The sequence below is a fragment of the Mustelus asterias genome, chromosome 18 (assembly GCF_964213995.1).
Source record: "Mustelus asterias chromosome 18, sMusAst1.hap1.1, whole genome shotgun sequence".
NCBI lineage: Eukaryota > Metazoa > Chordata > Chondrichthyes > Carcharhiniformes > Triakidae > Mustelus > Mustelus asterias.
In genome coordinates this window covers 5,168,607-5,195,903 of record NC_135818.1, presented here as the reverse complement: position 1 = coordinate 5,195,903, position 27,297 = coordinate 5,168,607, and the positions used below count along the sequence as shown (strand labels likewise).

At 45.3% G+C, this 27,297-nt stretch overlaps 1 protein-coding gene across 3 annotated transcripts in view; it reads left to right on the top strand.

Annotated features, from left to right (window-relative positions):
- The window catches only part of LOC144506920 (formin-like), a 285,230-nt gene that overhangs the window by 139,193 nt on the left and 118,740 nt on the right, over positions 1 to 27,297 (top strand). For all 3 annotated transcript variants that reach the window (XM_078233301.1, XM_078233299.1, XM_078233302.1), the window contains 2 exons: positions 5,966 to 6,053; positions 17,984 to 18,045. In XM_078233301.1, coding sequence (XP_078089427.1) covers positions 5,966 to 6,053; positions 17,984 to 18,045 — 150 coding nt within the window. The remainder of the gene's footprint in view (positions 1 to 5,965; positions 6,054 to 17,983; positions 18,046 to 27,297) is intronic.

Below are 27,297 nucleotides of genomic sequence, written 5' to 3'. Positions count from 1 at the left end.
TAATAATAGAGGAAAATGCCCAATTCAGTAAATTAGCAAAGACAAGTATCTTTGCATCGTAATGTTTAGGTTTTAGCTGTTTTCACTTCTTAATGTATTTAATGTTATCAAGTTGCATTGATAGCTGTGTTTTAAAACTGACAATGGTTAAAGTAAAGTTTATTTATTTATTAGTCACAAGTAGGCTCACATCCAACAGTCCGAAAGATGTGCGGGTTAGGTTGATTGGCCATGATAAATTGACCCTAGTGTCAGGGGGATTAACAGGGTAAATATGTGGGGTTATAGGGATAGGGCCTGGGTGGGATTGTGGTCGGTACAGACTCGATGGGTCAAATGGCCTCCTTCTGCCCTGTGGGATTCTATGTTTAACGCTGCAATGAAGTTACTGTGAAAATCCCCTAGTTGCCACACTCCGGCGCCTGTTCGGCTACACTGAGGGAGAATTTAGCACGGCCAATGCACCTAACCAGCACATCTTTTGGACTGTGGGAGGAAACCGGAGGAAACCCAGGCAGACACAGGGAGAATGTGCAGAATCCGTGACCCAAGCCAGAAATCGAACCTGGGACCCTGGCGCTGTGAGGCAGCAGTGCTAACCACTGTGCCACTGTGCAAACCCACATGACAATGTGTAAAATTATCTTTACTCGTAATATGCTTTGGATTGTGACAGTGATAACAGTTGTCTAAAATATTTGTTGGAAAGCTTAAAATAACTCCACATGTTTACAAATGGCCTCTTCCAGTTTAAGGCTTATTGATTCTTTCAATGTGATTTTCTATCAAACGTCCAGATTAGACTCCAGTGAAAAAGACCAGACCATTTCTTTCTTGCATTATTACTAGTTCCACTTCAATCCATCATTGGAAGCAAACTACCTAACTTGTGTTACAATGAGTACAGCTTGTTTTCACATCAATTATATCAGTGTAATATCTTGGCCTCAAACAAGGCATGTCTGTCTAATAGGGATCACAGCAACCTAGGCATCTGCCCCAGAGTGAGGTCAATTTGGAGGTAATTGAAAGGTGTACAACTTCGATGCAGTCAGAGACTGCAATTAGCCTTAAGAAAATGTATTCCACTGTGAAGTACGAAAGTTCAGCAGGCATATGTTCATCTTTCACAGGTAACTGTTTTAAATGGGTAATAACCTTAAAGCAAAACTTACGAGCAAAGGTACCAGATAAAATTTGGCTTTAAAGTTCATTTATTCATGTCACATTAACACTGCAATGAAGTTACTTGAAAATCCCCAAGTCGCCACACTCCAGCGCCTGTTCAGGTACACTAAGGGGCAGTTTAGTGTGGCCAATCAACCTAACCTGCACGTCTTTGGAGTGTGAAAGGAAACCGGAGCACCCGGAGGAAACCCACACAGTTTTAAAGTTTATGTATTAGTCATAGAAATCATAGAAACCATAGAAACCATACAGTGCAGGAAGAGGCCATTCGGCCCATCGAGTCTGCACCGACCACAATCCCACCCAGGCCCTACCCCCATATCCCTACATATTTTTACCCGCTAATCCCTCTAACCTACACACCTCAGGACACTAAGGGGCAATTTTACAATGACCAATCAACCTAACCCGCACATCTTTGGACTGTGGGAGGAAACCGGAGCACCCGGAGTAAACCCACGCAGACACGGGGAGAACGTGCAGACTCTGCACAGACAGTGGGCCAAGCCAGGAATCGAACCCGGGTCCCTGGCGCTGTGAAGCAGCAGTGCTAACCACTGTGCCACCGTGCTGTCCGAAGTGCATTTGTTGAAATCTGCAATGACAGAAGTTATAGTTCTCAGTTTTTCTTTCCAGTTTTGCCCATCATTTTCTTATGTCCTTGAAGTAGGATTTTTATTTTTGGGAGTGTTATTTCAGTTGAGTGCACTGTGGCTTGTTGTCAAGTCTATGGATTTGTTCAGAATTGATCTCTTTAAGCAATGCAGAGTTTTATTCGAGAGGGGGTCAAAGTTGCTCTGAGACCAGTTCCTTCGATGAAATTAACTGGGTCGACATTAAACACAGGAAATGTTGGGAATACACAGCGGATTTGCCAGTCCAATAAAGGTTTTTCACCCAGATGTGCTGATGCTGATGATCCAGTTGTGTAATTTCAGTTAAACTATGAAAAAATTTGAAATGTTAAGAAATATAGGATGAGCAGAAGGAAAATCTTGATTTGATTTTGATTTATTATTCAGGGGATTTTCACAGTAACTTCATTGCAGAGTTAATGTAAGCCTACTTGTGACACTAATAAATAATAAAAAATAGAAATAGAAATAGAAACCCTACAGTGCAGAAACAGGCCATTCGGCCCATCAAGTCTGCACAGACCACAATCCCACCCAGGCCCTATCCCCACATCCCTACACATCCACCCGCTAATCCCTCTAACCTACACATCTCAGGACACTAAGGGGCAATTTTAGCATGGCCAATCAACCAAACCCGCACATTTTTGGACTGTGGGAGGAAACCGGAGCACCCGGAGGAAACCCACGCAGACACGAGGAGAACGTGTAAACTCCACACAGACAGTGACCCAAGCCGGGAATCGAACCCAGGTCCCTGGAGCTGTGAAGCAGCAGTGCTAACCACTATGCTACCGTGCCGCCCCACAAATAATATTATTGTCACATGTATTAGTTAGTATACAGTGAAAAGTATTGTATCTTGCACACTACACAGACAATGCATACCGTACGTAGTGAAGGAAAGGAGAGAGTGCAGAATATGGCATTGCAGTCACAGCTAGGGTGTAGCAAAAGATCAACTTAATATACAGTAGGTCCATTCAAAAGCCTGATGGCAGCAGGGAAGAGGCTGTTCTTGAGTCAGTTGGTACATGATCTCACACGATTGTATCTTTTTCCCGATGGAGGAAGGTGGAAGAGAGTGTGTCTGGGGTGTGTGGATTATGCTGGCTGCTTTGCCCAGGCAGTGGGAAGTGTAGACGGAGTTAATGGATGGGAGGCTGGTTTGCGTGGTGGACTGGACTATGTTCACAACACTTTGTAGTTTCTTGCAGTCTTGGGCAGAACAGGAGCCATACCAAGTTGTGATCCAACCAGAAAGGGTGCTTTCTATGGTACATCTGTAATGATAAGAGAGATTAGCATGGTCAAGAGATTGAAAAAGAATTGATCATCAAAGTGAAGGATCTTTATCAACACATAAATTGAAAAAGTAGCCAAGATTGGTGGGATCAGTCCACGACAAAATAAACCATTTGGAGTGAAAAGTGGCAGTGATAATTAATACGCACCTTCCATCCGGCGTTACAGAGCTAGGAGGACTACATATGTGGGGGAATTCCAAATTTAAAACACTGTTACTTGAGTTAAGCATTCAAAACGAAACTGCCATAAATAAGTTAATGTGAGTGAAATAAACACAGTCACAAGGCCTGGCTCGGTTGATTCTTATACTGAGAACTTTAAATTTCTTCTCTAACTCCACAATCCACTTGGAAAAGTCGCTGTGACTAACCCAAGGCTTTGTTGAGTGGAGTTTTCTCAGAAAAAGTCCAAGTGTCGAACGGGCGAGAAAACAGGTGGTTTTCTCACCTGTTTTTTCGGTGAGGTAGATATATATATGGCAATTTACGGCACTCTGTAAAACTCACCCGTAGGGAGAGCAACGGAGTCTCAGCTCGCCGGGAAGCCCACTGCTGAGTTCTCGGGGCGCCATTGTGCAGGCTGGGCGTGAGGCTGATTTAGCCGGCAGAATGGGGCTGGCAAGATTGCAAGAGGCGGCAAGTCAGGCGCGAACCCGATTTTTCACCTCTCGCCCTATCTTACCAGCTCGACACACCGGTCAATCAGTTAGATCCCACCCCATAGCTTCTACTCATTATTCACAACCTGCCTTCAACTCCTCATCCTCTTGTGTTTAGGTGTCTTTAGCACAATGTTTGGAGCGCTGTGCTAAGTATTTTTTTGGCATCTGACAGATTATTTATATTTTGCTCGGAACACTCTGCTTTTCTGTCTCACCTGCTCTAACTTCTCCTGTTTCTTATCAAGAAGGATCTTTGTATCAATTGTGTCCAATATAGTTCCTTAATCCTTGAGGAGCGATTGTAAAATGGTCTTCTCTCGATTTGATTTGTTTATCATGACAACTTATTTAAAATGAGTAACACATGTCAGTAGTTGGGTAAGATTCTCAGACTACCTGGTGGGCTATAATAGGGGATCGACTTTGCATGTTTCTGCTCTGATACCTCATATGCTTGTGATACATTGATCTATCATTCATTCTAGAGTACTGCTGTTAGCTAGCCAGCCATATCTATATGAACTGAATCAATGACAATACTCTGACAGGCAATGTTTCACCACTCAAAGTTAAATCCTCAAATAGCCTGAAGTACTTACAAACCACACAAACTTGATTTGAATGTTGAATCCAAGTTTCCTGGTTTATATAGCTTTCTTTGGTACAAATCTCAAACCTAAATGTTCTTTTATGGCATCCAACCTCCTCCCTGAGCTGTATATATAAAATTTTAAAAATGGAGTCAACAGCTCTGGTTCACTGATCTTAATCTATCAATTTCAAAGAGAACAAAGAGAACAAAGAACAGTACAGCACAGGAAACAGGCCCTTCGGCCCTCCAAGCCTGTGTCGCTCCTTGGTCCAACTAGACCAATCGTTTGTATCCCTCCATTCCCAGGCTGCTCATGTGACTATCCAGGTAAGTCTTAAACGATGTCAGTGTGCCTGCCTCCACCACCCTACTTGGCAGCGCATTCCAGGCCCCCACCACCCTCTGTGTAAAAAACGTCCCTCTGATGTCTGAGTTATACTTCACCCCTCTCAGCTTGAGCCCGTGACCCCTCGTGATCGTCACCTCCGACCTGGGAAAAAGCTTCCCACTGTTCACCCTATCTATACCCTTCATAATCTTGTATACCTCTATTAGATCTCCCCTCATTCTCCGTCTCTCCAAGGAGAACAACCCCAGTCTACCCAATCTCTCCTCATAGCTAAGACCCTCCATACCAGGCAACATCCTGGTAAACCTTCTCTGCACTCTGCACTCTCTCCATTTCATAATGTTTACCTACACAGGATAACGAGGTTTCAAGTGCTTGCAGTTTTGGTCACTGATACTTACAAGCGTCTTGACAATTTATTTACACTTTTATTGAATTTTAGTCAAAGTGTTTTTATAAATGAATGACTTTTAAGGAGCCTTTTTAATACATACTATTGTCACTACAGGATTCAATGTCTCTTTATGGAGGGTAAAGTGGGTGAATAGATACCAAAGCGCCATAGCTTGGCATGGAAGGTATTAAGGGCCGTGGGGGTGAATGAAGGGGCATCGTTTGGCATGGGGGCCACAGAGGGCTATGAGAGGTGGATAGAGGGCATGAGGTGGCATGGATGGAGTCTTGGGAGTGTTTGGGGGGCAGTTTGAAGATGAGAACCTGACGATCTTACTGGTTTTAGCAGAACGATGACCAAGTCCCAGGTGCTCGAAGTGAGCTTCCTGACAGACTGCCTTGGTACCCAGCAGCTGATAAATTCCTGGAATTCCGCTACCTAGTTCGAAGGTGAAACCCCAGTCCAACATACCCGGTGCTCGCTAGCTTACATAAAATTTTATGTGTTGGGAATCAGACATCTAAAATGTTTAAGTCCTGACCCTGCAACTTTGTCCAACACAACCCCTGGCCTCCATGCCTTTGACTTTGACCTGACTTCGATCCCTTCTGACTGAACCCCAATCTTTGCCTCTCCAGCTGTGATAGGATCTTTAATTACCTGAAGTCTACCCAGTGGAAGTTTACAACTAAACTGGACGCTCCAGCTTTTCAGGGACTGTGTACATGGAATAGGCAACAAATACTGCCCTGCCTGCACATACACCTCTCAAGAGCAATTTTGTATTAAAGTTCTTCAGTGTCAAATATTTTTATCTAAGCTTCCATTTCAATTGCAGATTGTCAAGTTATTGGATGGCAAACGCTCTCAGACAGTGGGAATCCTGATATCAAGTCTACATCTGGAGATGAAAGATATACGGCAAGGTATGCTTTGGACAAAATGTACAAACCTTCTTCATTTTGATTACTTGTGAATTAAAAATCCCAAGAATATTGTTATTAAAGTGTTATTTGGTGCTTAGAGACGTGCTTGCTGAGTGCAGCAGAAGATAGAAGGGTGGCACGGTGGCACAGTGGTTAGAACTGCTGCTTCACAGTGCCAGGGACCCGGGTTCGATTCCCAGCTTGGGTCACTGTCTGTGTGGAGTTTGCACGTTCTCCCCGTGTCTGCGTGGGTTTCCTCCGGGTGCTCCAGTTTCTCCCACATTCTGAAAGACGTGCTGGTTAGGGTGCATTGACCCGAACAGGCACCGGAATGTGGCGATTGGGGGAATTCCACAGTAACTTCATTGTAGTTAATGTAAGCCTTACTTGTGGCTGATAAATAAACTTTAGATTGGCTTCTTTCTGCATTGTAGGGAATCTGTGATAGATTTTCCTTGTCTTCTGCTTTCCCTGGATGAGATTTTCTGCCGTTCCTCTCTGAAGGACCTTTCAACTCCGCTGACAGCAAGCCACCCTCCCCCACCCCCCACTGTGGGTTATCAGCGGTAGAGGATGCTAACAGCAGGAAAACCTATTGACAGTGGCGGGACTGGAAAATCCCGCTACCTTGCAATAGCAGGACGCTCAATCTTGTGAGTCGAAATGGATATTCCCTCTCAGACTCTCAAAAGAAATGACTAAGTGCCACCTCCAGTGGGAATGCCGGTTGGTTGGTGTGATTCTGATTGCAATCCTTCCCCGCCTGGTCACTCTTTTGGAGGGGGGTGGGGTGACTTACAGAGTGGACAAGAGGGGCCAGGCCTAACGACACCAGCATGATGTGTTCCTCAGAGATAAAAATGAGGTTGAAGAGCACCCCCACTTCAATGTTCTGCATCGGCAACCCCCCCATCCCCCAATGCTGATATCAGTGGACCCTTCCTCACATGAGCGAAGGCACGCCAAACGGGTGCCAAAGACCCCCCTCAGGCCCTGCCCCCTCAGGCCCTGCCCCCTCAGGCCCTGCCCCTTCAGGCCTCACTTCTTCAGGCCCTGCCCTTTGGCACTGCCAAATTGACAGTGCCAGGGTGCCCGCCCACTCAGCCATGTCCCTGACCAGCCGAGGGCTATAATAGCCTCCAAGCTCCCCCCCTCCCCCGTCCCCCTCCACCCCCTGGCATGGTCAGCCCTACTGGTCTCCATAGATGGAGACCAGTAGTGATTCCTGCACCGGCTTCACATTGCGCAAGGATTCCAGGAGCTGGATGGATCCGGCTTAAAACAGATCCTGCATATTTGAATGAGGTTTTGGATAGGCTAATCTTTTACATCACTGGCTGGGGGCGGGGAGAATCTTAAAATTAAGTTCACCCCAGCGCATGGTCTCTCTTGCAAGGGTCTCTGGCCATAGCGGGATTTGCACATGTGCAGCAGGGTCACAGATTCATCCCCATGAAGTACAATGGCTTCAACTGGGACCTTCTGACCCCACTTGCCAGTGGGATCATCCGGTCCCACCAAAGTCATTGGATTTTTGGCTGGGCTGCCACAACCCAGGGCGGCACAGTGGCAAGCACTGCTGCCTCACAGTGCCAGGGACCCAGGTTTGATTCCCGGTTTGGGTCACTGTCTGTGTGGAGTCTGCACGTTCTCCCCGTGTCTGCGAGGGTTTCCTCCGGGTGCTCTGGTTTCCTCCCACACTCCAAAGATGTGCGGGTTAGGTGGATTGGCTGTGCTAAATTGCTCGGTAGTGTCAGGGGGATTGGCAGGGTTGATACGTGGGGTTACGGGGATAGGGCCTGGGTGGGATTGTTGTCGTTGCAGATTCGATGGCCGAATGGCCGCCTCCTGCACTGTAGGATTCTATGAACCCCCATGATGGATCCAATTCCAACCTCTGTATCAGAAATATTTATCAATCTTCTCACTAACAGATCTTATATGCAGTCGCTATATATCAGATAGTAGTGGCTGGGATATCCAAAGTTTACCATGCTTGGTGGCGAAAAAGCAAAAGAGAAAACTTCAGTTATAGAACATAGAACATTACAGCGCAGTACAGGCCCTTCGGCCCTCGATGTTGCGCCGACCAGAGGTACCAATCTAAAGCCCCTCTACTCTACACTATTGGTCTGATTAAACTGCCGCGGATACAAAGAGTAAACCTTGTGAGGCTGGGCAGCAAAGGAGCTGAGAAATTGTTTCCTGTGTGCCGGTGGGTTACTTCCTGGGTTACTGGAGGCCAGTGGTTACGTTACTGGGGACTCAGTGTCATGGGGCAGGACTTTGTGCCGCACACGGCGTGTTTCCAGCAGCAGAAAGTGGCCCCCTGTTGGCCAGCGTGGGATCTTCTGGTCCCATCGCTGTCAATGGGATTTCTCATTGAATCCACCCTCCCCCCCACCAGCCCCCCCACCCCCAACCCCACTCGACACCAGGATATCCCACGGTGGGGGCATGCCATCGGCGGACAGGAAGATCTTACAGGTGTGAACAGCTGGAAGCTCTCACCCATGGGTTCAAACCTATCACAGCGGCCAGGGAATTTAAATCCAATTAATGAAATAATTCTGAAATTAATCGGTCATGGTGAAATATTCAATTGCTACTTTGTTGAAAAATCTCATCGGCTCACTAATACCCTTCAGGGAATGAAATCAGCCATCCTTACTCCTTTTATCTTATATGTGGCTCCAGTCCCACAGCGAAGTGGTTGACACTTAACCATAGAACCATAGAAAATTACAGCTCAGAAACAGGCCTTTTGGCCCTTCTTGTCTGTGCCGAACCATTTTATGCCTAGTCCCACTGACCTGCACTTGGACCATATCCCTCCACACCCCTCTCATCCATGAACCCGTCCAAGCTTTTCTTAAATGTTAAAAGAACATTTAAGAAAATGAAATAGCCAAGCAAACCACTCAGTTATATCCAAGAAATTGACTCATCACAACCTTCTCGAGGATAACTAGAACAAAGAACAGTATAGCACAGGAACAGTCCATTCAGCCTTCCAAGCCTACGCCAATCACATTGTCCTATCCAGACCAACCGCCTGTATCCCTCTATTCCCCGCCTGTCCATGTGTCGATCCAGATAAGTCTTAAATGTGGCTAACGTGTCTCCCTCAACCACCTCACTTGGCAGTGCACTCCAGGCCCCCACCACCCTCTGTGTAAAACATTCGCCCGCACATCTCCACTGAACCTTTCCCCCCTTACCTTGAACTCTAGCCTATGATGCCCAATGATGGCATCTGTTCATAGCAAGGCCCAGCAATTTAGTATTGCTACCTCCTTGTGCCATTTAATATCCCTTAGATCCAGTGAGCTTTCTATTTACGCTACTTTAACCCCCCTCCCCTAGTGACTGAGGCCTTACCCAACTACAGTGCCGAGTTTCTGTGGCATGCCGAATGGGTTTCCGTGTATTAACTTACCCAGCCTGAATAGTTGATCCATTTATCTGATTTCCCTGCCAATCCATGAATCGCACATCCACTCATGAGTTCTTTCTTTTATATGGACTGTCTGAGTTTGGAGGAATCTTAAATCCAGAACCGAATGTTCCCGCCTACCTTTGAATTCTTTTATATCTATTCACCGCTAAAGATATTTTCAGTTTTTGAATTTGAGATGAGCACATTTCATGGTCCTTCCACTTTAGGCTGGCGATGGATCGTTGAAAGTATTTCATTGCACGTTCTATCTGTTCCAAAGTGGGCTTCATCATTTTAACATGCATTCTACTTATTTCGACATTACCTATTAGTTGTTAAAGTTTAGAACCTATGGGTGGCATGGTGGCACAGTGGTTAGCGCTGCTGCCTCACCGCACCAGGGACCTGGATTCAATTCTGGCCTCAGGTGACTGTCTGTGTGGAGTTTGCATGTTCTTCCCCTGTCTGTGTGGGTTTCCTCCGGGTGCTCCAGTTTCCTCCCACAGTCCAAAGATGCGCAGGTTAGCCATGCTAAACTGCCCCTTAGTGTCAGGGGGATTAACAGGGTAGGGCCTGGGTGGGGTTGTTATATAGGGATAGGGCCTGTGTGGGGTTGTGGTTGGTGCAGACTCGATGGGCCAAATGGCCTCCTTCTGCACTGTAGGGATTCCATGAATCCTATTTTTAAAAATGTGGGATGTCGTATTTATAGTGCACATTTTGTAGAAGGTGTTTTGTAGAGGACATTAACACTGCAATGAAGTTACCAGGGGATTTTCACAGTAACTGCATTGCAGCATTAATGTAAGCCTACTTGTGACACTGATAAATAAACTTATAAACTTAACTTAGACAATGAGGATCTCTCAGACAAAGACATAGCCAGCATGAGGAGGTTTGATGTGGAGGAAAAGTTTAGTATTGCCTGATACTATGCAAGTTACATGCATTTTAGGAAAGGAAAAGGTATGAATTAGATGTGTTTTTAAATGCACAGTAAATCCCGTTTAGACTGTGACTGCGGCAGCAATGCTGCAGCTTGCATGGTCATTGGCCTCTGAATCTCAAACTTCCCGCCGTGAAGGCAGGTTATAACTTCAGAGTTTGACCTGCATCGTCATTATCTCACAATCCAACTCATTATTTTTCCCGTCTGTGGATCAAAATATTTTGCTGTTGAATCAATTTCAAAACGAGATGACTTCAGAAAAACAGGAAAACCATCGAGACGGTTTATTTTTTAATTAGGGCTGTGGGTGAGAAAGGATAATCGACAGATTAATCACAGGCTTCCGTGGAGGCAGCAAAATGTAGTTACTGATGTGACACATCCCACCTACCAGGGAGGTTTATTGATGGGATGCTAACAGAGATAATTGGCCACTACCCTTTTAAGTTTCCACCTAAAAGCAGCACGTTGATCTGGCGAGCTCCGATTCCAAAGGTGCGTCTTAAATGAGAAATCTGTCACAAATAAACAACAGTCAATTTTCTGTGGCTGGCTAATGCACAGGAAATGAGTGTATTATCTGATTTCAGACATTTATTTTGAATGTATATGTTGACGTTTGCAAAATACCTGCACCACCTTCCTTTGTGATGGAACATGGCCTGAATAAGTTGGAAAAAGGATCAGAAATGGACCCCCTGACGTTTAATATACTGTATAATCTTAGTACAAAATGGAAAGGTCATGGCTGCAATTCTCCGGCCGTTCGCGCCAGCGGGAATCTCCAGCCCTGCCGACAGCGCACCCCTGCCCGCAGGTTTCCCGCCAGTGTGGGGTGACGTCAATGGGAAATCCTGTGCTGGGCGGCACGGTGGCGCAGCGGTTAGCGCTGCTGCCTCACAGCTCCAGGGACCTGGGTTCGATTCCCGACTTTGGGTCACTGTCTGTGTGGAGTTTGCACGTTCTCCCCATGTCTGCGTGGGTTTCCTCCGGGTGCTCCGGTTTCCTTCCACAGTCCAAAGATGTGCAGGTTAGGTTGATTGGCCATGTTAAATTGCCCCTTAGTGTCAGGGAGACTAGTGGGGTAAATGCGTGGGATAGATCCTGGGTGGGATTGTTGTCGGTGCAGGCTCAATGGGCAGAATGACCTCCTTCTGCACTGTAGGGATTCTATGATTCTATGACAGTGGCGGGACCAGAGAATCCCGCCGCCATCGCTGGAAACACATGGCTGGGAGGCTGGAGAATCCCGCCCCTTATTTCATCACACGTCCTATGTGACGTGGATTGCAAGGGTCGGACATTTGGTAAAAATGGGTCACCGGAAGAAAAGGTTTTACCACTATAAAACATGATAGGCACAGATGGGCCAGCCTCATTTATTTAACTAAACAGTTCAGAGCCAAAGACCATGTGATAGTTACAGAGAAATGTAGCACCCTAAAAATATATATCTCTCAAAGAAATGAAGGATCCAGAATGGCAGCAATGTTTGACAACTGTACTTTCAGTTGTTTTATGTAAAGAACATTTAGGTTTATGGGCTTTTTCGCTCCTTGCCCAGTACTTTGTGCTCAGTGAAGGCTGTTCAAAGGTGATTGCTTTCACTTCTGTGTTGTCTTGCTCCGTGCCATCACTCACCAGAGAGACAAACCTAAATTAAAAGCAAATTAATGCGGATGCTGGAATCTGAAACAAAAACAGAAAATGCTGGAAAATTTCAGCCGGCCCAATAGGCAAAGCGATGTCCCAGTGGTATCATCACTGGATTATTAATCCAGAAATTCAGCTAATGTTCTGGGGACCCCAGGTTCAGGGCAGATGGTGAAAATCTGAATTCAATAAAAAATATCTGGAATTAAGAATCGACTGATGACTGTGAAACCATTATCGATTGTCGGGAAAACCCATCTGGTTCACTAATGTCTTTTAGGGAAGGAAATCTGCCGTCCTTACCTGGTCTGGCCTACATTTGACTCGATGTGGAGATGCCGGCGTTGGACTGGGGTAAACACAGTAAGAGTTTTAACAACACCAGGTTAAAGTCCAACAGGTTTATTTGGTAGCAAATGCCATTAGCTTTCAGAGTGCTGCTTTCCACTCCATCTGACGAAGGAGTAGCACTCCGAAAGCTAATGGTATTTGCTACCAAATAAACCTGTTGGACTTTAACCTGGTGTTGTTAAAACTCTTACTACATTTGACTCCACAGCCACAGCAATGTGGTTGACTCTCAATTGCCCTCAGGCAACTCGGGATGGGCAATAAATGCTGACCAGCCAGCGATGCCCACGTCCCACGAGTGACTAAAAAAAAAAGTATCCTGGAGAAAGAATAGAACCAACTGGTATTTTATGAACTCGCTCGAGTGAGGTTCATAAAATCCCGCCCGAGGCCAATGGTGAATTCCGTTCTGTGAGCGTTGCCCACCCCGGTAAAATTCCGGCCAACGTCTCAAGTCTGGATGACCCTTCGTCAGAATCCAGACTCGAAACGTTGGCTCTATTCTCTCTGTAAGAAGTTTAACAACACCAGGTTAAAGTCCAACAGGTTTATTTGGTAGCAAAAGCCACACAAGCTTTCGAGGCTCTAAGCCCCTTCTTCAGGTGAGTGGGAATTCTGTTCACAAACAGAATTTATAAAGACACAGACTCAATTTACATGAATAATGGTTGGAATGCGAATACTTACAACTAATCCAGTCTTTAAGAAACAAAACAATGGGAGTGGAGAGAGCATCAAGACAGGCTAAAAAGATGTGTATTGTCTCCAGACAAGACAGCTAGTGAAACTCTGCAGGTCCACGCAACTGTGGGAGTTACAAATAGTGTGACATGAAGCCAATATCCCGGTTGAGGCCGTCCTTGTGTGTGCGGAACTTGGCTATCAGTTTCTGCTCAGCGACTCTGCGCTGTCGTGTGTCGCGAAGGCCGCCTTGGAGAACGCTTACCCGAATATCAGAGGCCGAATGCCCGTGACCGCTGAAGTGCTCCCCAACAGGAAGAGAACAGTCTTGCCTGGTGATTGTCGAGCGGTGTTCATTCATCCGTTGTCGCAGCGTCTGCATAGTTTCCCCAATGTACCATGCCTCGGGACATCCTTTCTTGCAGCGTATCAGGTAGACAACGTTGGCCGAGTTGCAAGAGTATGTACCGTGTACCTGGTGGATGGTGTTCTCACGTGAGATGATGGCATCTGTGTCGATGATCCGGCACGTCTTGCAGAGGTTGCTGTGGCAGGGTTGTGTGGTGTCTTGGTCACTGTTCTCCTGAAGGCTGGGTAGATACACAAGGCAAACACACCCGGCCGTCCCATCGTATCGGGCAATGGGACCCTGTGCGAGAACCTCTCCGGCTATGTCGAGGGCATCCTGAAACCCATTGTACAAAGAACCCCCAGCTTTTGTCGCGACACGACGGACTTCCTACAGAAACTCGGCACACATGGCGCAGTTGAACCAGGAGCGCTCCTCGTCACAATGGATGTCTCAGCACTCTACACCAGCATCCCCCATGATGATGGCATTGCTGCAACGGCCTCAGTGCTCAGCGCCAACAACTGCCAGTTTCCAGATGCAATTTTACATCTCATCCGCTTCATCCTGGACCACAATATCTTCACCTTCAACAACCAGTTCTTCATCCAGACACACGGAACAGCCATGGGGACCAAATTTGCACCTCAATATGCCAACATCTTCATGCACAGGTTCGAACAAGACTTCTTCACCGCACGGGACCTTCAACCGATGCTATACACTAGATACATCGATGACATTTTCTTCCTTTGGACTCATGGTGAACAATCACTGAAACAACTCTATGATGACATCAACAAGTTCCATCCCACCATCAGGCTCACCATAGACTACTCTCCGGAATCGGTTGCATTCTTGGACACGCGCATCTCCATTAAGGACGGTCACCTCAGCACCTCACTGTACCGCAAGCCCACGGATAACCTCACGATGCTCCACTTCTCCAGCTTCCACCCTAAACACGTTAAAGAAGCCATCCCCTACGGACAAGCCCTCCGTATACACAGGATCTGCTCGGATGAGGAGGATCGCAACAGACACCTCCAGACGCTGAAAGGTGCCCTCATAAGAACAGGATATGGCGCTCGACTCATTGATCAACAGTTCCAACGCGCCACAGCGAAAAACCGCACCGACCTCCTCAGAAGACAACACGGGACACAGTGGACAGAGTACCCTTCGTTGTCCAGTACTTCCCCGGAGCGGAGAAGCTACGGCATCTCCTCCGGAGCCTTCAACATGTCATTGATGAAGACGAACATCTCACCAAGGCCATCCCCACACCCCCACTTCTTGCCTTCAAACAACTGCACAACCTCAAACAGACCATTGTCCGCAGCAAACTACCCAGCCTTCAGGAGAACAGTGACCAAGACACCACACAACCCTGCCACAGCAACCTCTGCAAGACGTGCCGGATCATCGACACAGATGCCATCATCTCACGTGAGAACACCATCCACCAGGTACACGGTACATACTCTTGCAACTCGGCCAACGTTGTCTACCTGATACGCTGCAAGAAAGGATGTCCCGAGGCATGGTACATTGGGGAAACTATGCAGACGCTGCGACAACGGATGAATGAACACCGCTCGACAATCACCAGGCAAGACTGTTCTCTTCCTGTTGGGGAGCACTTCAGCGGTCACGGGCATTCGGCCTCTGATATTCGGGTAAGCGTTCTCCAAGGCGGCCTTCGCGACACATGACAGCGCAGAGTCGCTGAGCAGAAACTGATAGCCAAGTTCCGCACACACAAGGACGGCCTCAACCGGGATATTGGCTTCATGTCACACTATTTGTAACTCCCACAGTTGCGTGGACCTGCAGAGTTTCACTGGCTGTCTTGTCTGGAGACAATACACATCTTTTTAGCCTGTCTTGATGCTCTCTCCACTCCCATTGTTTTGTTTCTTAAAGACTGGATTAGTTGTAAGTATTCGCATTCCAACCATTATTCATGTAAATTGAGTCTGTGTCTTTATAAGTTCTGTTTGTGAACAGAATTCCCACTCACCTGAAGAAGGGGCTTAGAGCCTCGAAAGCTTGTGTGGCTTTTGCTACCAAATAAACCTGTTGGACTTTAACCTGGTGTTGTTAAACTTCTTACTGTGTTTACCCCAGTCCAACGCCGGCATCTCCACATCTATTCTCTCTCCACAGACGCTGTCAGACCTGTTGAGATTTTCCAGCATTTTCTGTCAGAGGGAGAAGCCTGGTTTCTGCTCAGCCCAAACACAAGACCTGCTCCTTGTGTTTGAGTCAACTCTCGTGATTATGCACTGGGTTGGTTCTGACTAACCGATTATAGTTTAAAGTTTCTCCATAATAGTTTTCAACGCCGACCAGCAAACCACCCTGTAAGACCAGACGTCACTGACCCAAAGCTGAACAAATCTAGGGGTTTACGAAATATTTCCTTTGTTCTGAATAACTTGTAACATGTGTTCCTTTGAATTTGCCTGGAAGATCAAGGGATTTAGCCTGATGAACCCAGGCCAGATCTGGTGCCAGAACCATTTTGCTCTTGACTTTGTGGGGCATAAGGGCTCTATTAGCCTCTCAGCCGTATGTCAATCCTATCACAAATCCCTGCATCATAAATCACACAGTTATTGGGGTATGACAGAAAGTCAGTCAGACCAGGGGCGTTCTCCGGGGATTGCTCCTGGATGGCTGACATGAAGACTGACACACCAGACGGGTCACAAAGTTAGGCCAAGAGGGATTTTATCACTGTGCTCATGTTCCTCTGGCTGGCTGCCTTGGTGACAGTCTCCTCTGAACTTTACGAATGAAAATGTAATTCTGTTCCTCCCTCCTGCCGCAAGAAAGCATGATCCTTCAGAAAGCTTTCCAAGCTAGGAACAGAACGTTACACTTGAGTGCTCCCAGAAAGTCTGAGGCCAGTGACTTTTGTGCAGTTGAATGATTCTTCTAAGTCGCCCTATCAATACGGAAAGACTTGGCAAAGGGGAGAAAAGCAGATTTTCCTTGCTGAATGTCAAAAGGAATAATAAACATGCTTTGCTGTGGTTACCTGTGGAGAATATCCACCCCCCCCCCTCACCCCCAACCTCTCCACGCACCCCAGAAATGCTTCCAACAAAAATTTACTCTGAATATAGCAGAATGACATCTAAGCTTTTATGGATGGGCTGGGGTAGGTTAAATGTCTTTCGAAAATAATTAAGTATGTCTGCAAGCTCAGGAGAACATAAGTTCACACAATCGGGTAAATTAATACAACCAAACTAAGAACATGTGGATTCCAAATAGTCCGTTCGTTTTATGTGTCACAGTACATGAATTGAGTGAGGAACTGTTTTAATGGGTGTGCCTGCAAGTTTGTTAAGTGCACTGGGCTGATCTGTTTTTTGTTGTCACTGATGGTTATTATAACCAAATGGGCACAATTCTACGCTAATGATCTTTCTGTGTATAAATTCTTGTTTTTAGTGAGCGGACACCATAGTACCACAGGAAAGTGTTTGCTTTAATTTAACTCAAAATAGATTTCAAAAGCCAGACTTGGCTGAGCGACAGTTTTTTTTCCCCCCTACTTACGAGACTCTAATAAAATTACCAGTTCTTCACAGCATGCATCTGCTTCCTTTCTGTTTATCTCAGCAAAGTGGAAAATTTGAGCGGATGATGTATGCTGAGATTGCTAATAAGGATTGGTAGCTAGTGAGGAGGCAAGCAGCCTGACAATGCAATTAAACAACAATTCTTTTGGAAGCAGCTTCTTGCTCTATCCCGCAACGCTGTTGCGTTTTCAGGGAAAGAGGGCGGAATTTTACCGTCCCGCCCGCCACGGGAATCGGAGGGGGCGAGGGGCAGAACATGGAAAGGTCCATTGACCTTGGGAGGGATTTTACGGTTTCGGGACGCGCGAGGCCGTAAAATCCAGCCCAAAGGACGGAATGTTCCGGCCCTGCTGTGGCGAGCGATGGGGCCAGAAAATGCGGTTAGCCGTTCAAAAGTCTGTTGACTCCGGCGGGACTGGAAAATCCCGCCAAAGTGACGGGCTGTAAAATTCCCACCCAGGGTATATGGGAGGAATGTTCCCATCCTCCCCACTACAGGAATCGTAGCGGGAGGCGGGGGAAGGGGGACAGACCATGCAAACATCCATTGACCTCGGGAGGGATTTTCCGGTTTCGGGGGAGTGCGGCCGGAAAATCCCGCCCAGTGATTCACTTGCATCACCTTTATCTTATTAGGACTGGCTATTAGTTTATTGAGAGAATGCATTATTTGAACGATACTTGAGTAACGATTGTGCATAGGATATATGCCAGAAACAGGCTTTTAAAGTCCTGCTTCTTTCTGTAAAACATGTAATGTGGCTTCAAACCATTGATATATATATATATATATATATAATATATAGTAAGTTTATGTGAGCTATACAGAGGATTCCAGTAAGTATACTCTGACAGAACATTGATCATTATCAATAATTGCGAGTTAATGTACCATGTCATGTGTAATTTCAGCTGTGTTAAATCTGGAAAACTCTGTTGTGGATTTGGAAACACTTCAAGCTTTGTATGACAATGTAAGTACTGAAGCCATAGAGATCACAAGAAGCCCATAAAATAGACAGAGTCTTGCTCTTTGAAAATATACGGTAAGAATTACTAGAATCCATTTCGTGCATTCGTGTATTCGTGGTTTCGGTTTGGTGCTGGATACAATATAATTTATAATGACATTCTGACATTGCACGGCAAATGGACTAGAAGCGAACATTTCCTCGTAAATGTGTATAGTCACCACACTTCCAATATTATTTCATTAAATAGTTCTGCATTAAATGCTTTGACCCCAAATTCACATACCATTGCCAGTGCAATATTTTCATTAAAATGGCAATCTATTTTTGGGTCATATAAATTGAAGGGTGGGAGTGAGGGAGGAGAAGAATCCTATTTCACGTTGGGTTTGTGCCCCAATGCCTGTGTCGCTATTTATGGTCAGTTCTACATTGCGTGCACGGATGCTGTCTGGAGCTACTGATATGACTGGAATAAGAGTGGATAAATCCTGAGGTTTGTGCTCCTTTAACACCATGGGTAACAGCAATAAAAAAAGGGTGTCCTTGTCTGCATCATCTGCTGTTGATGGATGTAAGGTGACCCCAGAAGCATTGAAGGTAGTGGAATATGGGTACGTCATCAGGAGTTCTCAATGGCAGCTGTAAGAAATATCCAAAATCAGGCTACTATTGAAGTGTTCTCATCTGTTTATTAGTTTCTCTCTGTTGTTGCAGCCCTTGCTCCATTTAGAATCATCGAATCCCTACAGTGCAGAAGGTGGCCATTCGGCCCATCAAGTCTGTACCGACCACAATCCCATCCATGCCCTATTCCCGCAACCCTCATTTATCTTGCTAATCCCCCTGACACTAGGTTCAATTTAACATAGCCAATCAACCTAACCTGCACATCTTTGGGCTGTGGGAGGAAACCGGAGCACCCGGAGGAAACCCACGCAGACACAGGGAGAATGTGCAAACTCCACACAGACAGTGATACGAGGCTGGATCTGATCCTGGTCCCTGGTGCTGTGAGGCAGCTGTGCTAACCATTGTGCCACGGTACAGGCCTCTGGCTTCAGAAATACACCAATTCCTTTTGAGCATCATGCACCCTCAAATTTCACTACATATCTGCTCCAGCTAATGAAGTATGTTTGCTGTAGAGCCAATGTTGTAATGAGGCAGTCATTTTATGCACAGCAAGCTCCCACAAAGAGCAATGTGCTCATGACCAGGTCATGTCAACTGTTGAACTTATTAATATGCGCTAAGCAGACTTTACCTTTTATTGCAGTTATTTCTTGAGTGGCCAGAAGCCATGCTTTCTTTCTTTCATCCCCTCCTTCACCTGGGTTGGCGAGACAAACATATTTTCTTCTTCTTTGTATGTTCCTCCAAGGTGCACACTGCAGGCTCATAGCACAAGGGATAGTTAGCTGATCTAAAGTTATAAAAGACTCATCGGTCTGCGCCCTGCGATGCTCCTCTTCCTACATCACTCTGGTCAAGGAAGGGACGTTATGCCAATAGGAGATTTTGATCATCTGCTTGGTTAGTTTGTTCTTCCCTCCGGTCTTCCACTCACATGCGCTTCAGAAAGTGAAACCTCGTGCTAGTTGACTCTCCTTGTTCACTGTCGCAGATCTAAAGACTTCAACGCACTCAGAGAGGCATCAGCCCACAATGGGCCCAAAATATTTGAGTGTGAGCAGTGTGAATGGACCTGCACCACACGGACTGCACCAGTTCAGGAAGGCAACCCATCACCACCTTCTCGAGGGCAATTAGGGATGGGCAATAAATGCTGGCCTAGCCAGCTACACTCTGATCCCATGAAGAATTTTTTTTAAAGTCACTTTTCCAAGCTACCCTCTCAGCAGTGTTGAACCCAGGAACCTGAAACTTACTCTTGTTAAAATTTTAGATTATTCTGCCTCCATCTGGTCCCTTGTTCCTTCTTTGTTTTCAGCCACTTCTGTCTGTCTCTGTCCTCCACTTGAAGATGTCCTTTACAAGTGGCACAAGATCTCAAATTAATCTTCTTTCATATCTATAATCAACTTAAACTCACAAAAAATATTCTGCTAACTTGATATATCACCAGGCTGCCACTGAAAGCTGAAGCCTTCCGAGGCTTTTGAAAGGCTGCATGTTAAAAGTCCAAACTTCCCAGCACAATCCATCTATGTTGGGGCTGAGGGGATACTCAAGTGAATCAGTGCATGGATCCACGTTCAGTGGTCCAACTTTTGAACAAATTTCAGGGCCTTTATTAGTTATGAAAGGTAAATATATTTTAACATTTGTTCTAAGTGACGTGGAAATAATGCTTAACTCTTATATATGCTGCTGGCTATTGTTTTTTAGGTAAAGATAGACACGTATTATTTTTATTCTATACTGCCATATTCTAATATATTCATGAATGACTGGTTCTCAGATATGTTATGGGGTGGCATGGTGGCACAGTGGTTAGCACTGCTGCCTCACAGCGCCAGGGACCCGGGTTTGATTCCCAGCTGGGGTCACTATCTATGTGGAGTTTGCACGTTCTCCCCGTGTCTGTGTGGGTTTCCTCCAATTTCCTCCCGGAGTCTGAAAGATGTGCTGGTTAGGTGCATTGATCCGAACAGGGGCCGGAATGTGATGACTAGAGGAATTTCACAGTAACTTCATTGCAGTGTTAATGTAAACTTTATTTGTGGCTAATAAATAAACTTTACTTATGATACAATTAAGAAGCTGTTGAAAAAAACCATGATTATAGCGTTACCCGATTAAATGAAAAAATATATAAATTGAACTCAAACTGTTAACTGTTAACACCAAAGTAACACTTGATAATATCACATTAAAATGGTGTAACAATAATGGATGAGCCTAATTCAGGGGTTCAGAAAGTACAGTGCCCTGAAAGAATAATTTTATGTTTATTAAATTATTTAATTCCTCCATTAGAATCAAAAAATCCAGATTTTTTGAATAATTTCCACATTTTTAAAATATTTATTTTTCTTTGATATTTCAGTTTCTCTCAATCCAATGTATATATCCAAATCATTTATTTGTTTATCAGTTTGTAAGATGTAAAATTAATTGTGACGGGTATTTTTTATTTCCTGGTTTGCTGTCTGTGAGAATACTTAAGTGTCATTGGTTGCTTACCTTGCTTGATGATATCACTGCTGTTGGAGATTGTCTTTACTTTGCGTTAGATTGAGCAGGGGGAGGGGAAAGGGGAAAGTCATGCCATAGGCCTCGCTAGAGCTTTGTGGGCAGCTTGTTACAAGGTTTGCAGCAAGTGTCACTCCTTTGCTAACCACAAAATCCAGTCCAGTAACTCACATTCTGCACCTATTCAAGCATATTGGAACTGAGTACAAGGAATTCTGTAAGTTATTAATGAAGAAATCCTTCACTTTGGATTATCTTTGTTGGAGGGGTGGGGATGCTACAATTGACCATAGTGACCCTTAGCTAAGGGGAAAACAAATCAATCAAGAAAACATAGGACCAGAAGGAGGCCATTGAGATTGTGACTGATTTGAAACTTTTGATTTAATTTTAATTAATTATTGTCACATGTATTGGTACACAGTGAAAAGTATTGTTTCTTGCGCGCTATACAGACAAAGCATACCGTTCATAGAGAAGGAAAGGAGGGAGTGGAGAATGTAGTGTTACTGTCTTGGCTAGGGTGTCGAGAAAGATCAACTTAATGCATTCAAAAGCCTGATGGCAGCAGGGAAGAAGCTGTTCTTGAGTCAGTTGGTACATAATCTCAGACTTTTGTATCTTTTTCCTGAGGGAAGAAGGTGGAAGAGAGTATGTCCGGGGTGCGTGGGGTCCTTGCTTATGCTGGCTGCTTTGCCGAGGCAGTGGGAAGTGTAGACAGAGTCAATGTATGGGAAGCTGGTTTGAGTGATGGACTGGGCAACGTTCACAACAAAGAACAAAAAGCAAAGAACAGTACAGCACAGGAAACAGGCCCTTCGGCCCTCCAAGCCTGTGCCGCTCATTGGTCCAACTAGACCATTCGTTTGTATCCCTCCATTCCCAGACAGCTCATGTGACTATCCAGGTAAGTTTTAAATGATGCCAGCGTGTCTGCCTCCACCACCCTACTTGGCAGCGCATTCCAGGGCCCCACCACTCTCTGTGTAAAAAACGTCCCTCTGATATCCTAATTATACCTCACCCCTCTCACCTTGAGCCCGTGACCCCCTCGTGATCGTCACCTCTGACCTGGGAAAAAGCTTCCCACTGTTCACCCTATCTATACCCTTCATAATTTTGTACACCTCTATTAGGTCTCCCCTCATTCTCCGTCTTTCCAGGGAGAACAAGCCCAGTTTACCCAATCTCTCCTCATAGCTAAGACCCTCCATACCAGGCAACATCCTGGTAAACCTTCTCTGCACTCTCTCTAAAGCCTCCACGTCCTTCTGGTAGTGCGGCGACCAGAACTGGACACAATACTCCAGATGTGGTCTAACCAGTGTTCTATACAGCTGCAACATCAGACTCCAGCTTTTATACTCTATACCCCGTCCTATAAAGGCAAGCATACCATATGCCTTCTTCACCACCTTCTCCACCTGTGCTGCCACCTTCAAGGATTTGTGGACTTGCACACCTAGGTCCCTCTGTGTTTCTATACTCGTGATGGCTCTGCCATTTATTGTATAACTCCTCCCTACATTAGTTCTTCCAAAATGCATCACTTTGCATTTATCTGGATTAAATTCCATCTGCCATTTCTCCGCCCAATTTTCCAGCCTATCTATATCCTGCTGTATTGTCTGACAATGTTCATCGCTATCCGCAAGTCCAGCCATCTTCGTGTCATCCGCAAACTTGCTGATAACACCAGTTACACCTTCTTCCAAATCATTTATATATATCACAAATAGCAGAGGTCCCAGTACAGAGCCCTGCGGAACACCACTGGTCACAGACCTCCAGCCGGAAAAAGACCCTTCGACTGTTACCCTCTGTCTCCTATGGCCAAGCCAGTTTTCTACCCACCTAGCCACCTCTCCTTGTGTCCCATGAGCCTTAAGCTTCTTAACCAACCTGCCATGAGGGACTTTGTCAAATGTCTTCCTGAAATCCATATGGACGACATCCACGGCCCTTCCTTCGTCAACCGTTTTGTCAACCTTTGTAGTTTCTTGTGGTCTTGGTCAGAGCCAACTCCATTGACCCATAAGATTAAGCAGTTATCTTATGAGGAAAGATTAAACAAGTTGGCATGTGTCAATTGGATTTTGGAAGGGTGAGAGGTAAGTTCATTGAAGCATTAAAGATACTGAGGGGAAAATTGATGGGGTGGATGCTGAGAGGATGTTTCATCTAATCGTAGATAACAGTACTTGGGGGCATAGCTTAAAAATAAGGGATCTACCATTTAAGACACAGACTTGGAGAAATGTTTTCTCAGAGTCATTAGTCTGTGGAATTCTCTTACCTGGAGAACACTGCAATCTGAGTCATTGAATATTTTTAAGGCTGACTTAGTTTCTTGATCATCAAGGGAGTCAAAGATTAAAGGTCTCAAAGCGCTGCTCCTTCATCACTCGCCTGATGAAGGAGCAGCGCTCCGAAAGCTTGTGATATCAAATAAACCTGTTGGACTTTAACCTGGTGCTGTGAGAATTCTTACTGTGCCCACGCCAGTCCAACGCCAGCATCTCCACATCAAAAATTAAAGGGAGCAGGCAGGAAAGTGGAGTTGAGGTCACAATCAGAACAGCCATGATCTTATTGAATTGGCAAAGCAGACTCGAAGGGCCTCTTGCTGCTAATTTGCATCTTTGTATGTTTCTTGTGACCACAAATAAGGCCGTTGAATGTATTGTTTAAAAGATGGAACTTCTTTATGGAGATAAGTAGCAAAGTTTAACAGTAACAGCTACTCAGCAGAACAGTAATAACTATGAAAACAGGAGCACTAGTAAAACAGGTATTGTTTACAAGTCACCCTCTTGTAGACTGAAAAGCCCACCACAAGCCCGCACATGCTCAGAACCCTCAACTGACGGCAGTAAAGCTATTTATTACATAGGAGAAAGGCTTATAAGAACACTCCGTACTTAAAATGACACTCTGTGACAAGATGTATGTTTGTATGTTGCTTAAAGGCTTCAAAGTTCAGATTTAAAATTTACAAATGAACAAATAGCATGTGTGGAAATGTTTCACAATTTCAATTCTGAAAGGTCTGGCTGTAATTTGTATTCTGTTCCCCTATTCCTCAGCTTCGCAACCAGTGAAAACTCTATCTACCCTCTCTGTTCCTCTTCATAACTTGAAAACATTGATTAAATCACCATAACCTTCCAGGTGATAGAATTTTGTTTGCATAATCTAATTTAACCCATTGAGTCCAGGTGTCATTCCAGTAAATCTACACTGCACTCCTTCCAAGGTCATTATATCCTTCCTAAGTTGTAGTGCCCAAAACTCTTGACAGCACTCAAGCTGTGGCCCTACCAAGGCTTTGTATAACTGAGGCATGACTCTATCCCCTTGTATTCTAGTCCCCAAGTTATAAAAGGCAGAATCCCATTCGCCTTTTTGATTACTTTCTGTACCTATATATAACATTTCAATGATCTGTATAGCTGGACTCCCGGTCTCTTTGCACCTCCCTGTTTCCAACCTTTCCTCATTTAAAATGTACCCTGTTCTAGTCCAAAGGGATGAGCTCACATTTGCTGACATTGAAATCCATTTGTAAGTTTTGCCCATTCACTTTGTAGCCATTGCTGTTGATTGTCTTTGGAAGTTGCGACATAGTGCATCTCATGGAATCCCTACAGTGCAGAACAAAGCCATTCAGCCCATCTGCAACACTGACTCTCTGACAGAGCATCTTACACATCTTGGGACATTAAGGGACAATTTAGCATGGCCAACCCACCTAATCTGCGCATCTTTGGACTGTGGGAGGAAACCGGAGCACCCGGAGGAAACCCGTGCAGACACGGGGAGAATGTGCAAACTCCACACGGACAGCCACGCAAGGTTGGAAATGAACCCCGGTCTCTGGCGCTGTGAGGCAGCAGTGCTAACCACTGTGCCACCCTGCCACCCAGTTGGCAGCACTGTAACGTACCCCTTGAAAAATAGACTATCGGGGCGCACTGAGTTGAATTTTCCTCCAAACCTGGCGTTACAGTACAGAAAATGGTACGAAAACCAATTGGTTGATGAGGGCCAACACTATTTTCCCACCTCAATTCCCATTTTCCTGTCCTGGCCCCCGCAAGAACCTCACTTGCTATCCTTTATCTTTGTGCTGTGTCCCCCATCTCCAAGGGAGAACTGACGGATTTGTGGTGAACCATAGATGGTTACCACTATGGGTACTTGTACATATGTTACTGTTGTCACTGTTGGGGTTAGGGTTGGGGTGTTCTACCTGTTGGTATTGTTCTGTGGTACACTCTGGTTGGCTCCGCCTACCTGCAGGAGTATAAAGGTCACTGCACTGCCGGGTGACCCTTTAGTCTGGGATTGTATTGTTATGCAGTATGCTCCATTCTTGTTACTAATAAAAGCCTTTATTTCCCGGGTACGATCCAGCCTCCCGAGTGATTTAATCGCGCATCAGGATTGTACCCTGTCAGTGCTGGGCAACTCTCTTTCAGGGTGTGGATCTCGCCCAGGAGACGGTGCTTGGGGAATGGACACAGTTAGGAGGAGGGGAGGGGGAATGCCACAGCCCTTCCTGCTACCGTCTGATTAAGAGAATCCAGCCTGTTACATAAAACCCTTGATGTAACATTTTTCTTGCTGTATCCATTTATTACCAACAGTTCATTGAACCCATTTAGAGCAGCATTGTCAAGATGCATGAAATGAGTTGTCAAAATACATCCTACTGGCAAGGTGGAAAGACTAGATAATTGTCCGAGAGCCAACTGCACTTCAAAGGAAGCAGACAGAGTTAGGGAAAGAAGGAGGATTTTAAATAAAGTCTTTGAGCAACCTGGAAATGAGGTTGTACTTAATTTGCATTTGAAATTAATGCTCACAAAGGGTCATCTGGACTCGAAACGTCAGCTCTTTTCTCTCCTTACAGATGCTGCCAGACCCGCTGAGATTTTCCAGCATTTTCTCTTTTGGTTTCTCTCTTTGCACTCATTTCCTGAACTTTCTTGCTGAGCTCCAATGGCGGTCAAAGAACAGAAATACAAACGCAATATACAGCAGATGTTGGAATCGGCTACCTTTTTGTCGAATGAAGTTTATTCTGAGTTTTCAACTCATGGTGGCACAATGAGTTAGCACTGCTGCCTCACAGCGCCAGGGACCTGGGTTCGATTCCCAGCTTGGATCACTGTCTGTGCGCAGTCTGCACGTTCTCCCCGTGTCTGTGTGGGTTTCCTCCGGATGCTCCGGTTTCCTCCCACAGTCCGAAAGACATGCTGGTTAGGTGTATTGGCCGTGCTAAATTCTCCCTCAGTGTACCCGAACAGGCACCGGAGCGTGGCGACTAGGGGGATTTTCACAGTAACTTCATTGCAGTGTTAATGTAAGCCTACTTGTGATACTAATAAATAAACTTTTTTTAAAAAAGCAAATGTTACCCACAAATCAACCTTGTAGTTGGCACCATCATCCGAAACTCTTAATTAAACTGAAATCACCCCGAACTCTGGGCTCTTCCCGTATCATACCCAACCTGAATCAATAGTGAATCATGCAATGGAAGTTTCACTTGGTGATGAGGAGAGCATTGCTTAGAAACTGTGTGTGTGGTACTTTTGAAAACGTTGTTTTTGATATCAGTGATAAGATTCTATCAGCTAGGGATCAATGTTGTTATGGTTACCAATAGAAGGAAATCATTGTCCCCCCCTTGCTGCAAAAGAATAACCAATACATGTTGGAACAGGCTGCAGAGCTCTCTGAGATATTCCACAATATGGGCAATAGCTCGACTGTGATACAATTACGAGCAGCTTCTCAAGTCTTATTATTGCAAATGGTGGGTCAAAAATCCACACGGGCACTAAAGTTTGTCGGCGATCTTCATGCTTAACATGTATCATGAACTTAGAAAACATTGCAGGCAGCAGAAAGATCAACTAAAGTATTCCTTTCTTCATGTGATTGCTGTTTCTTATTTGAAGGCAAAATCCTTTGTGTAAAATGAACCTGTAACTTTCCAGTTTGAACACAGGGAATGGTAACATACTGGTAATGTGAGTGGATTAGTAATCCAGAGGCTCAGAGTAATGGTTCAGAGACATGGGGTGG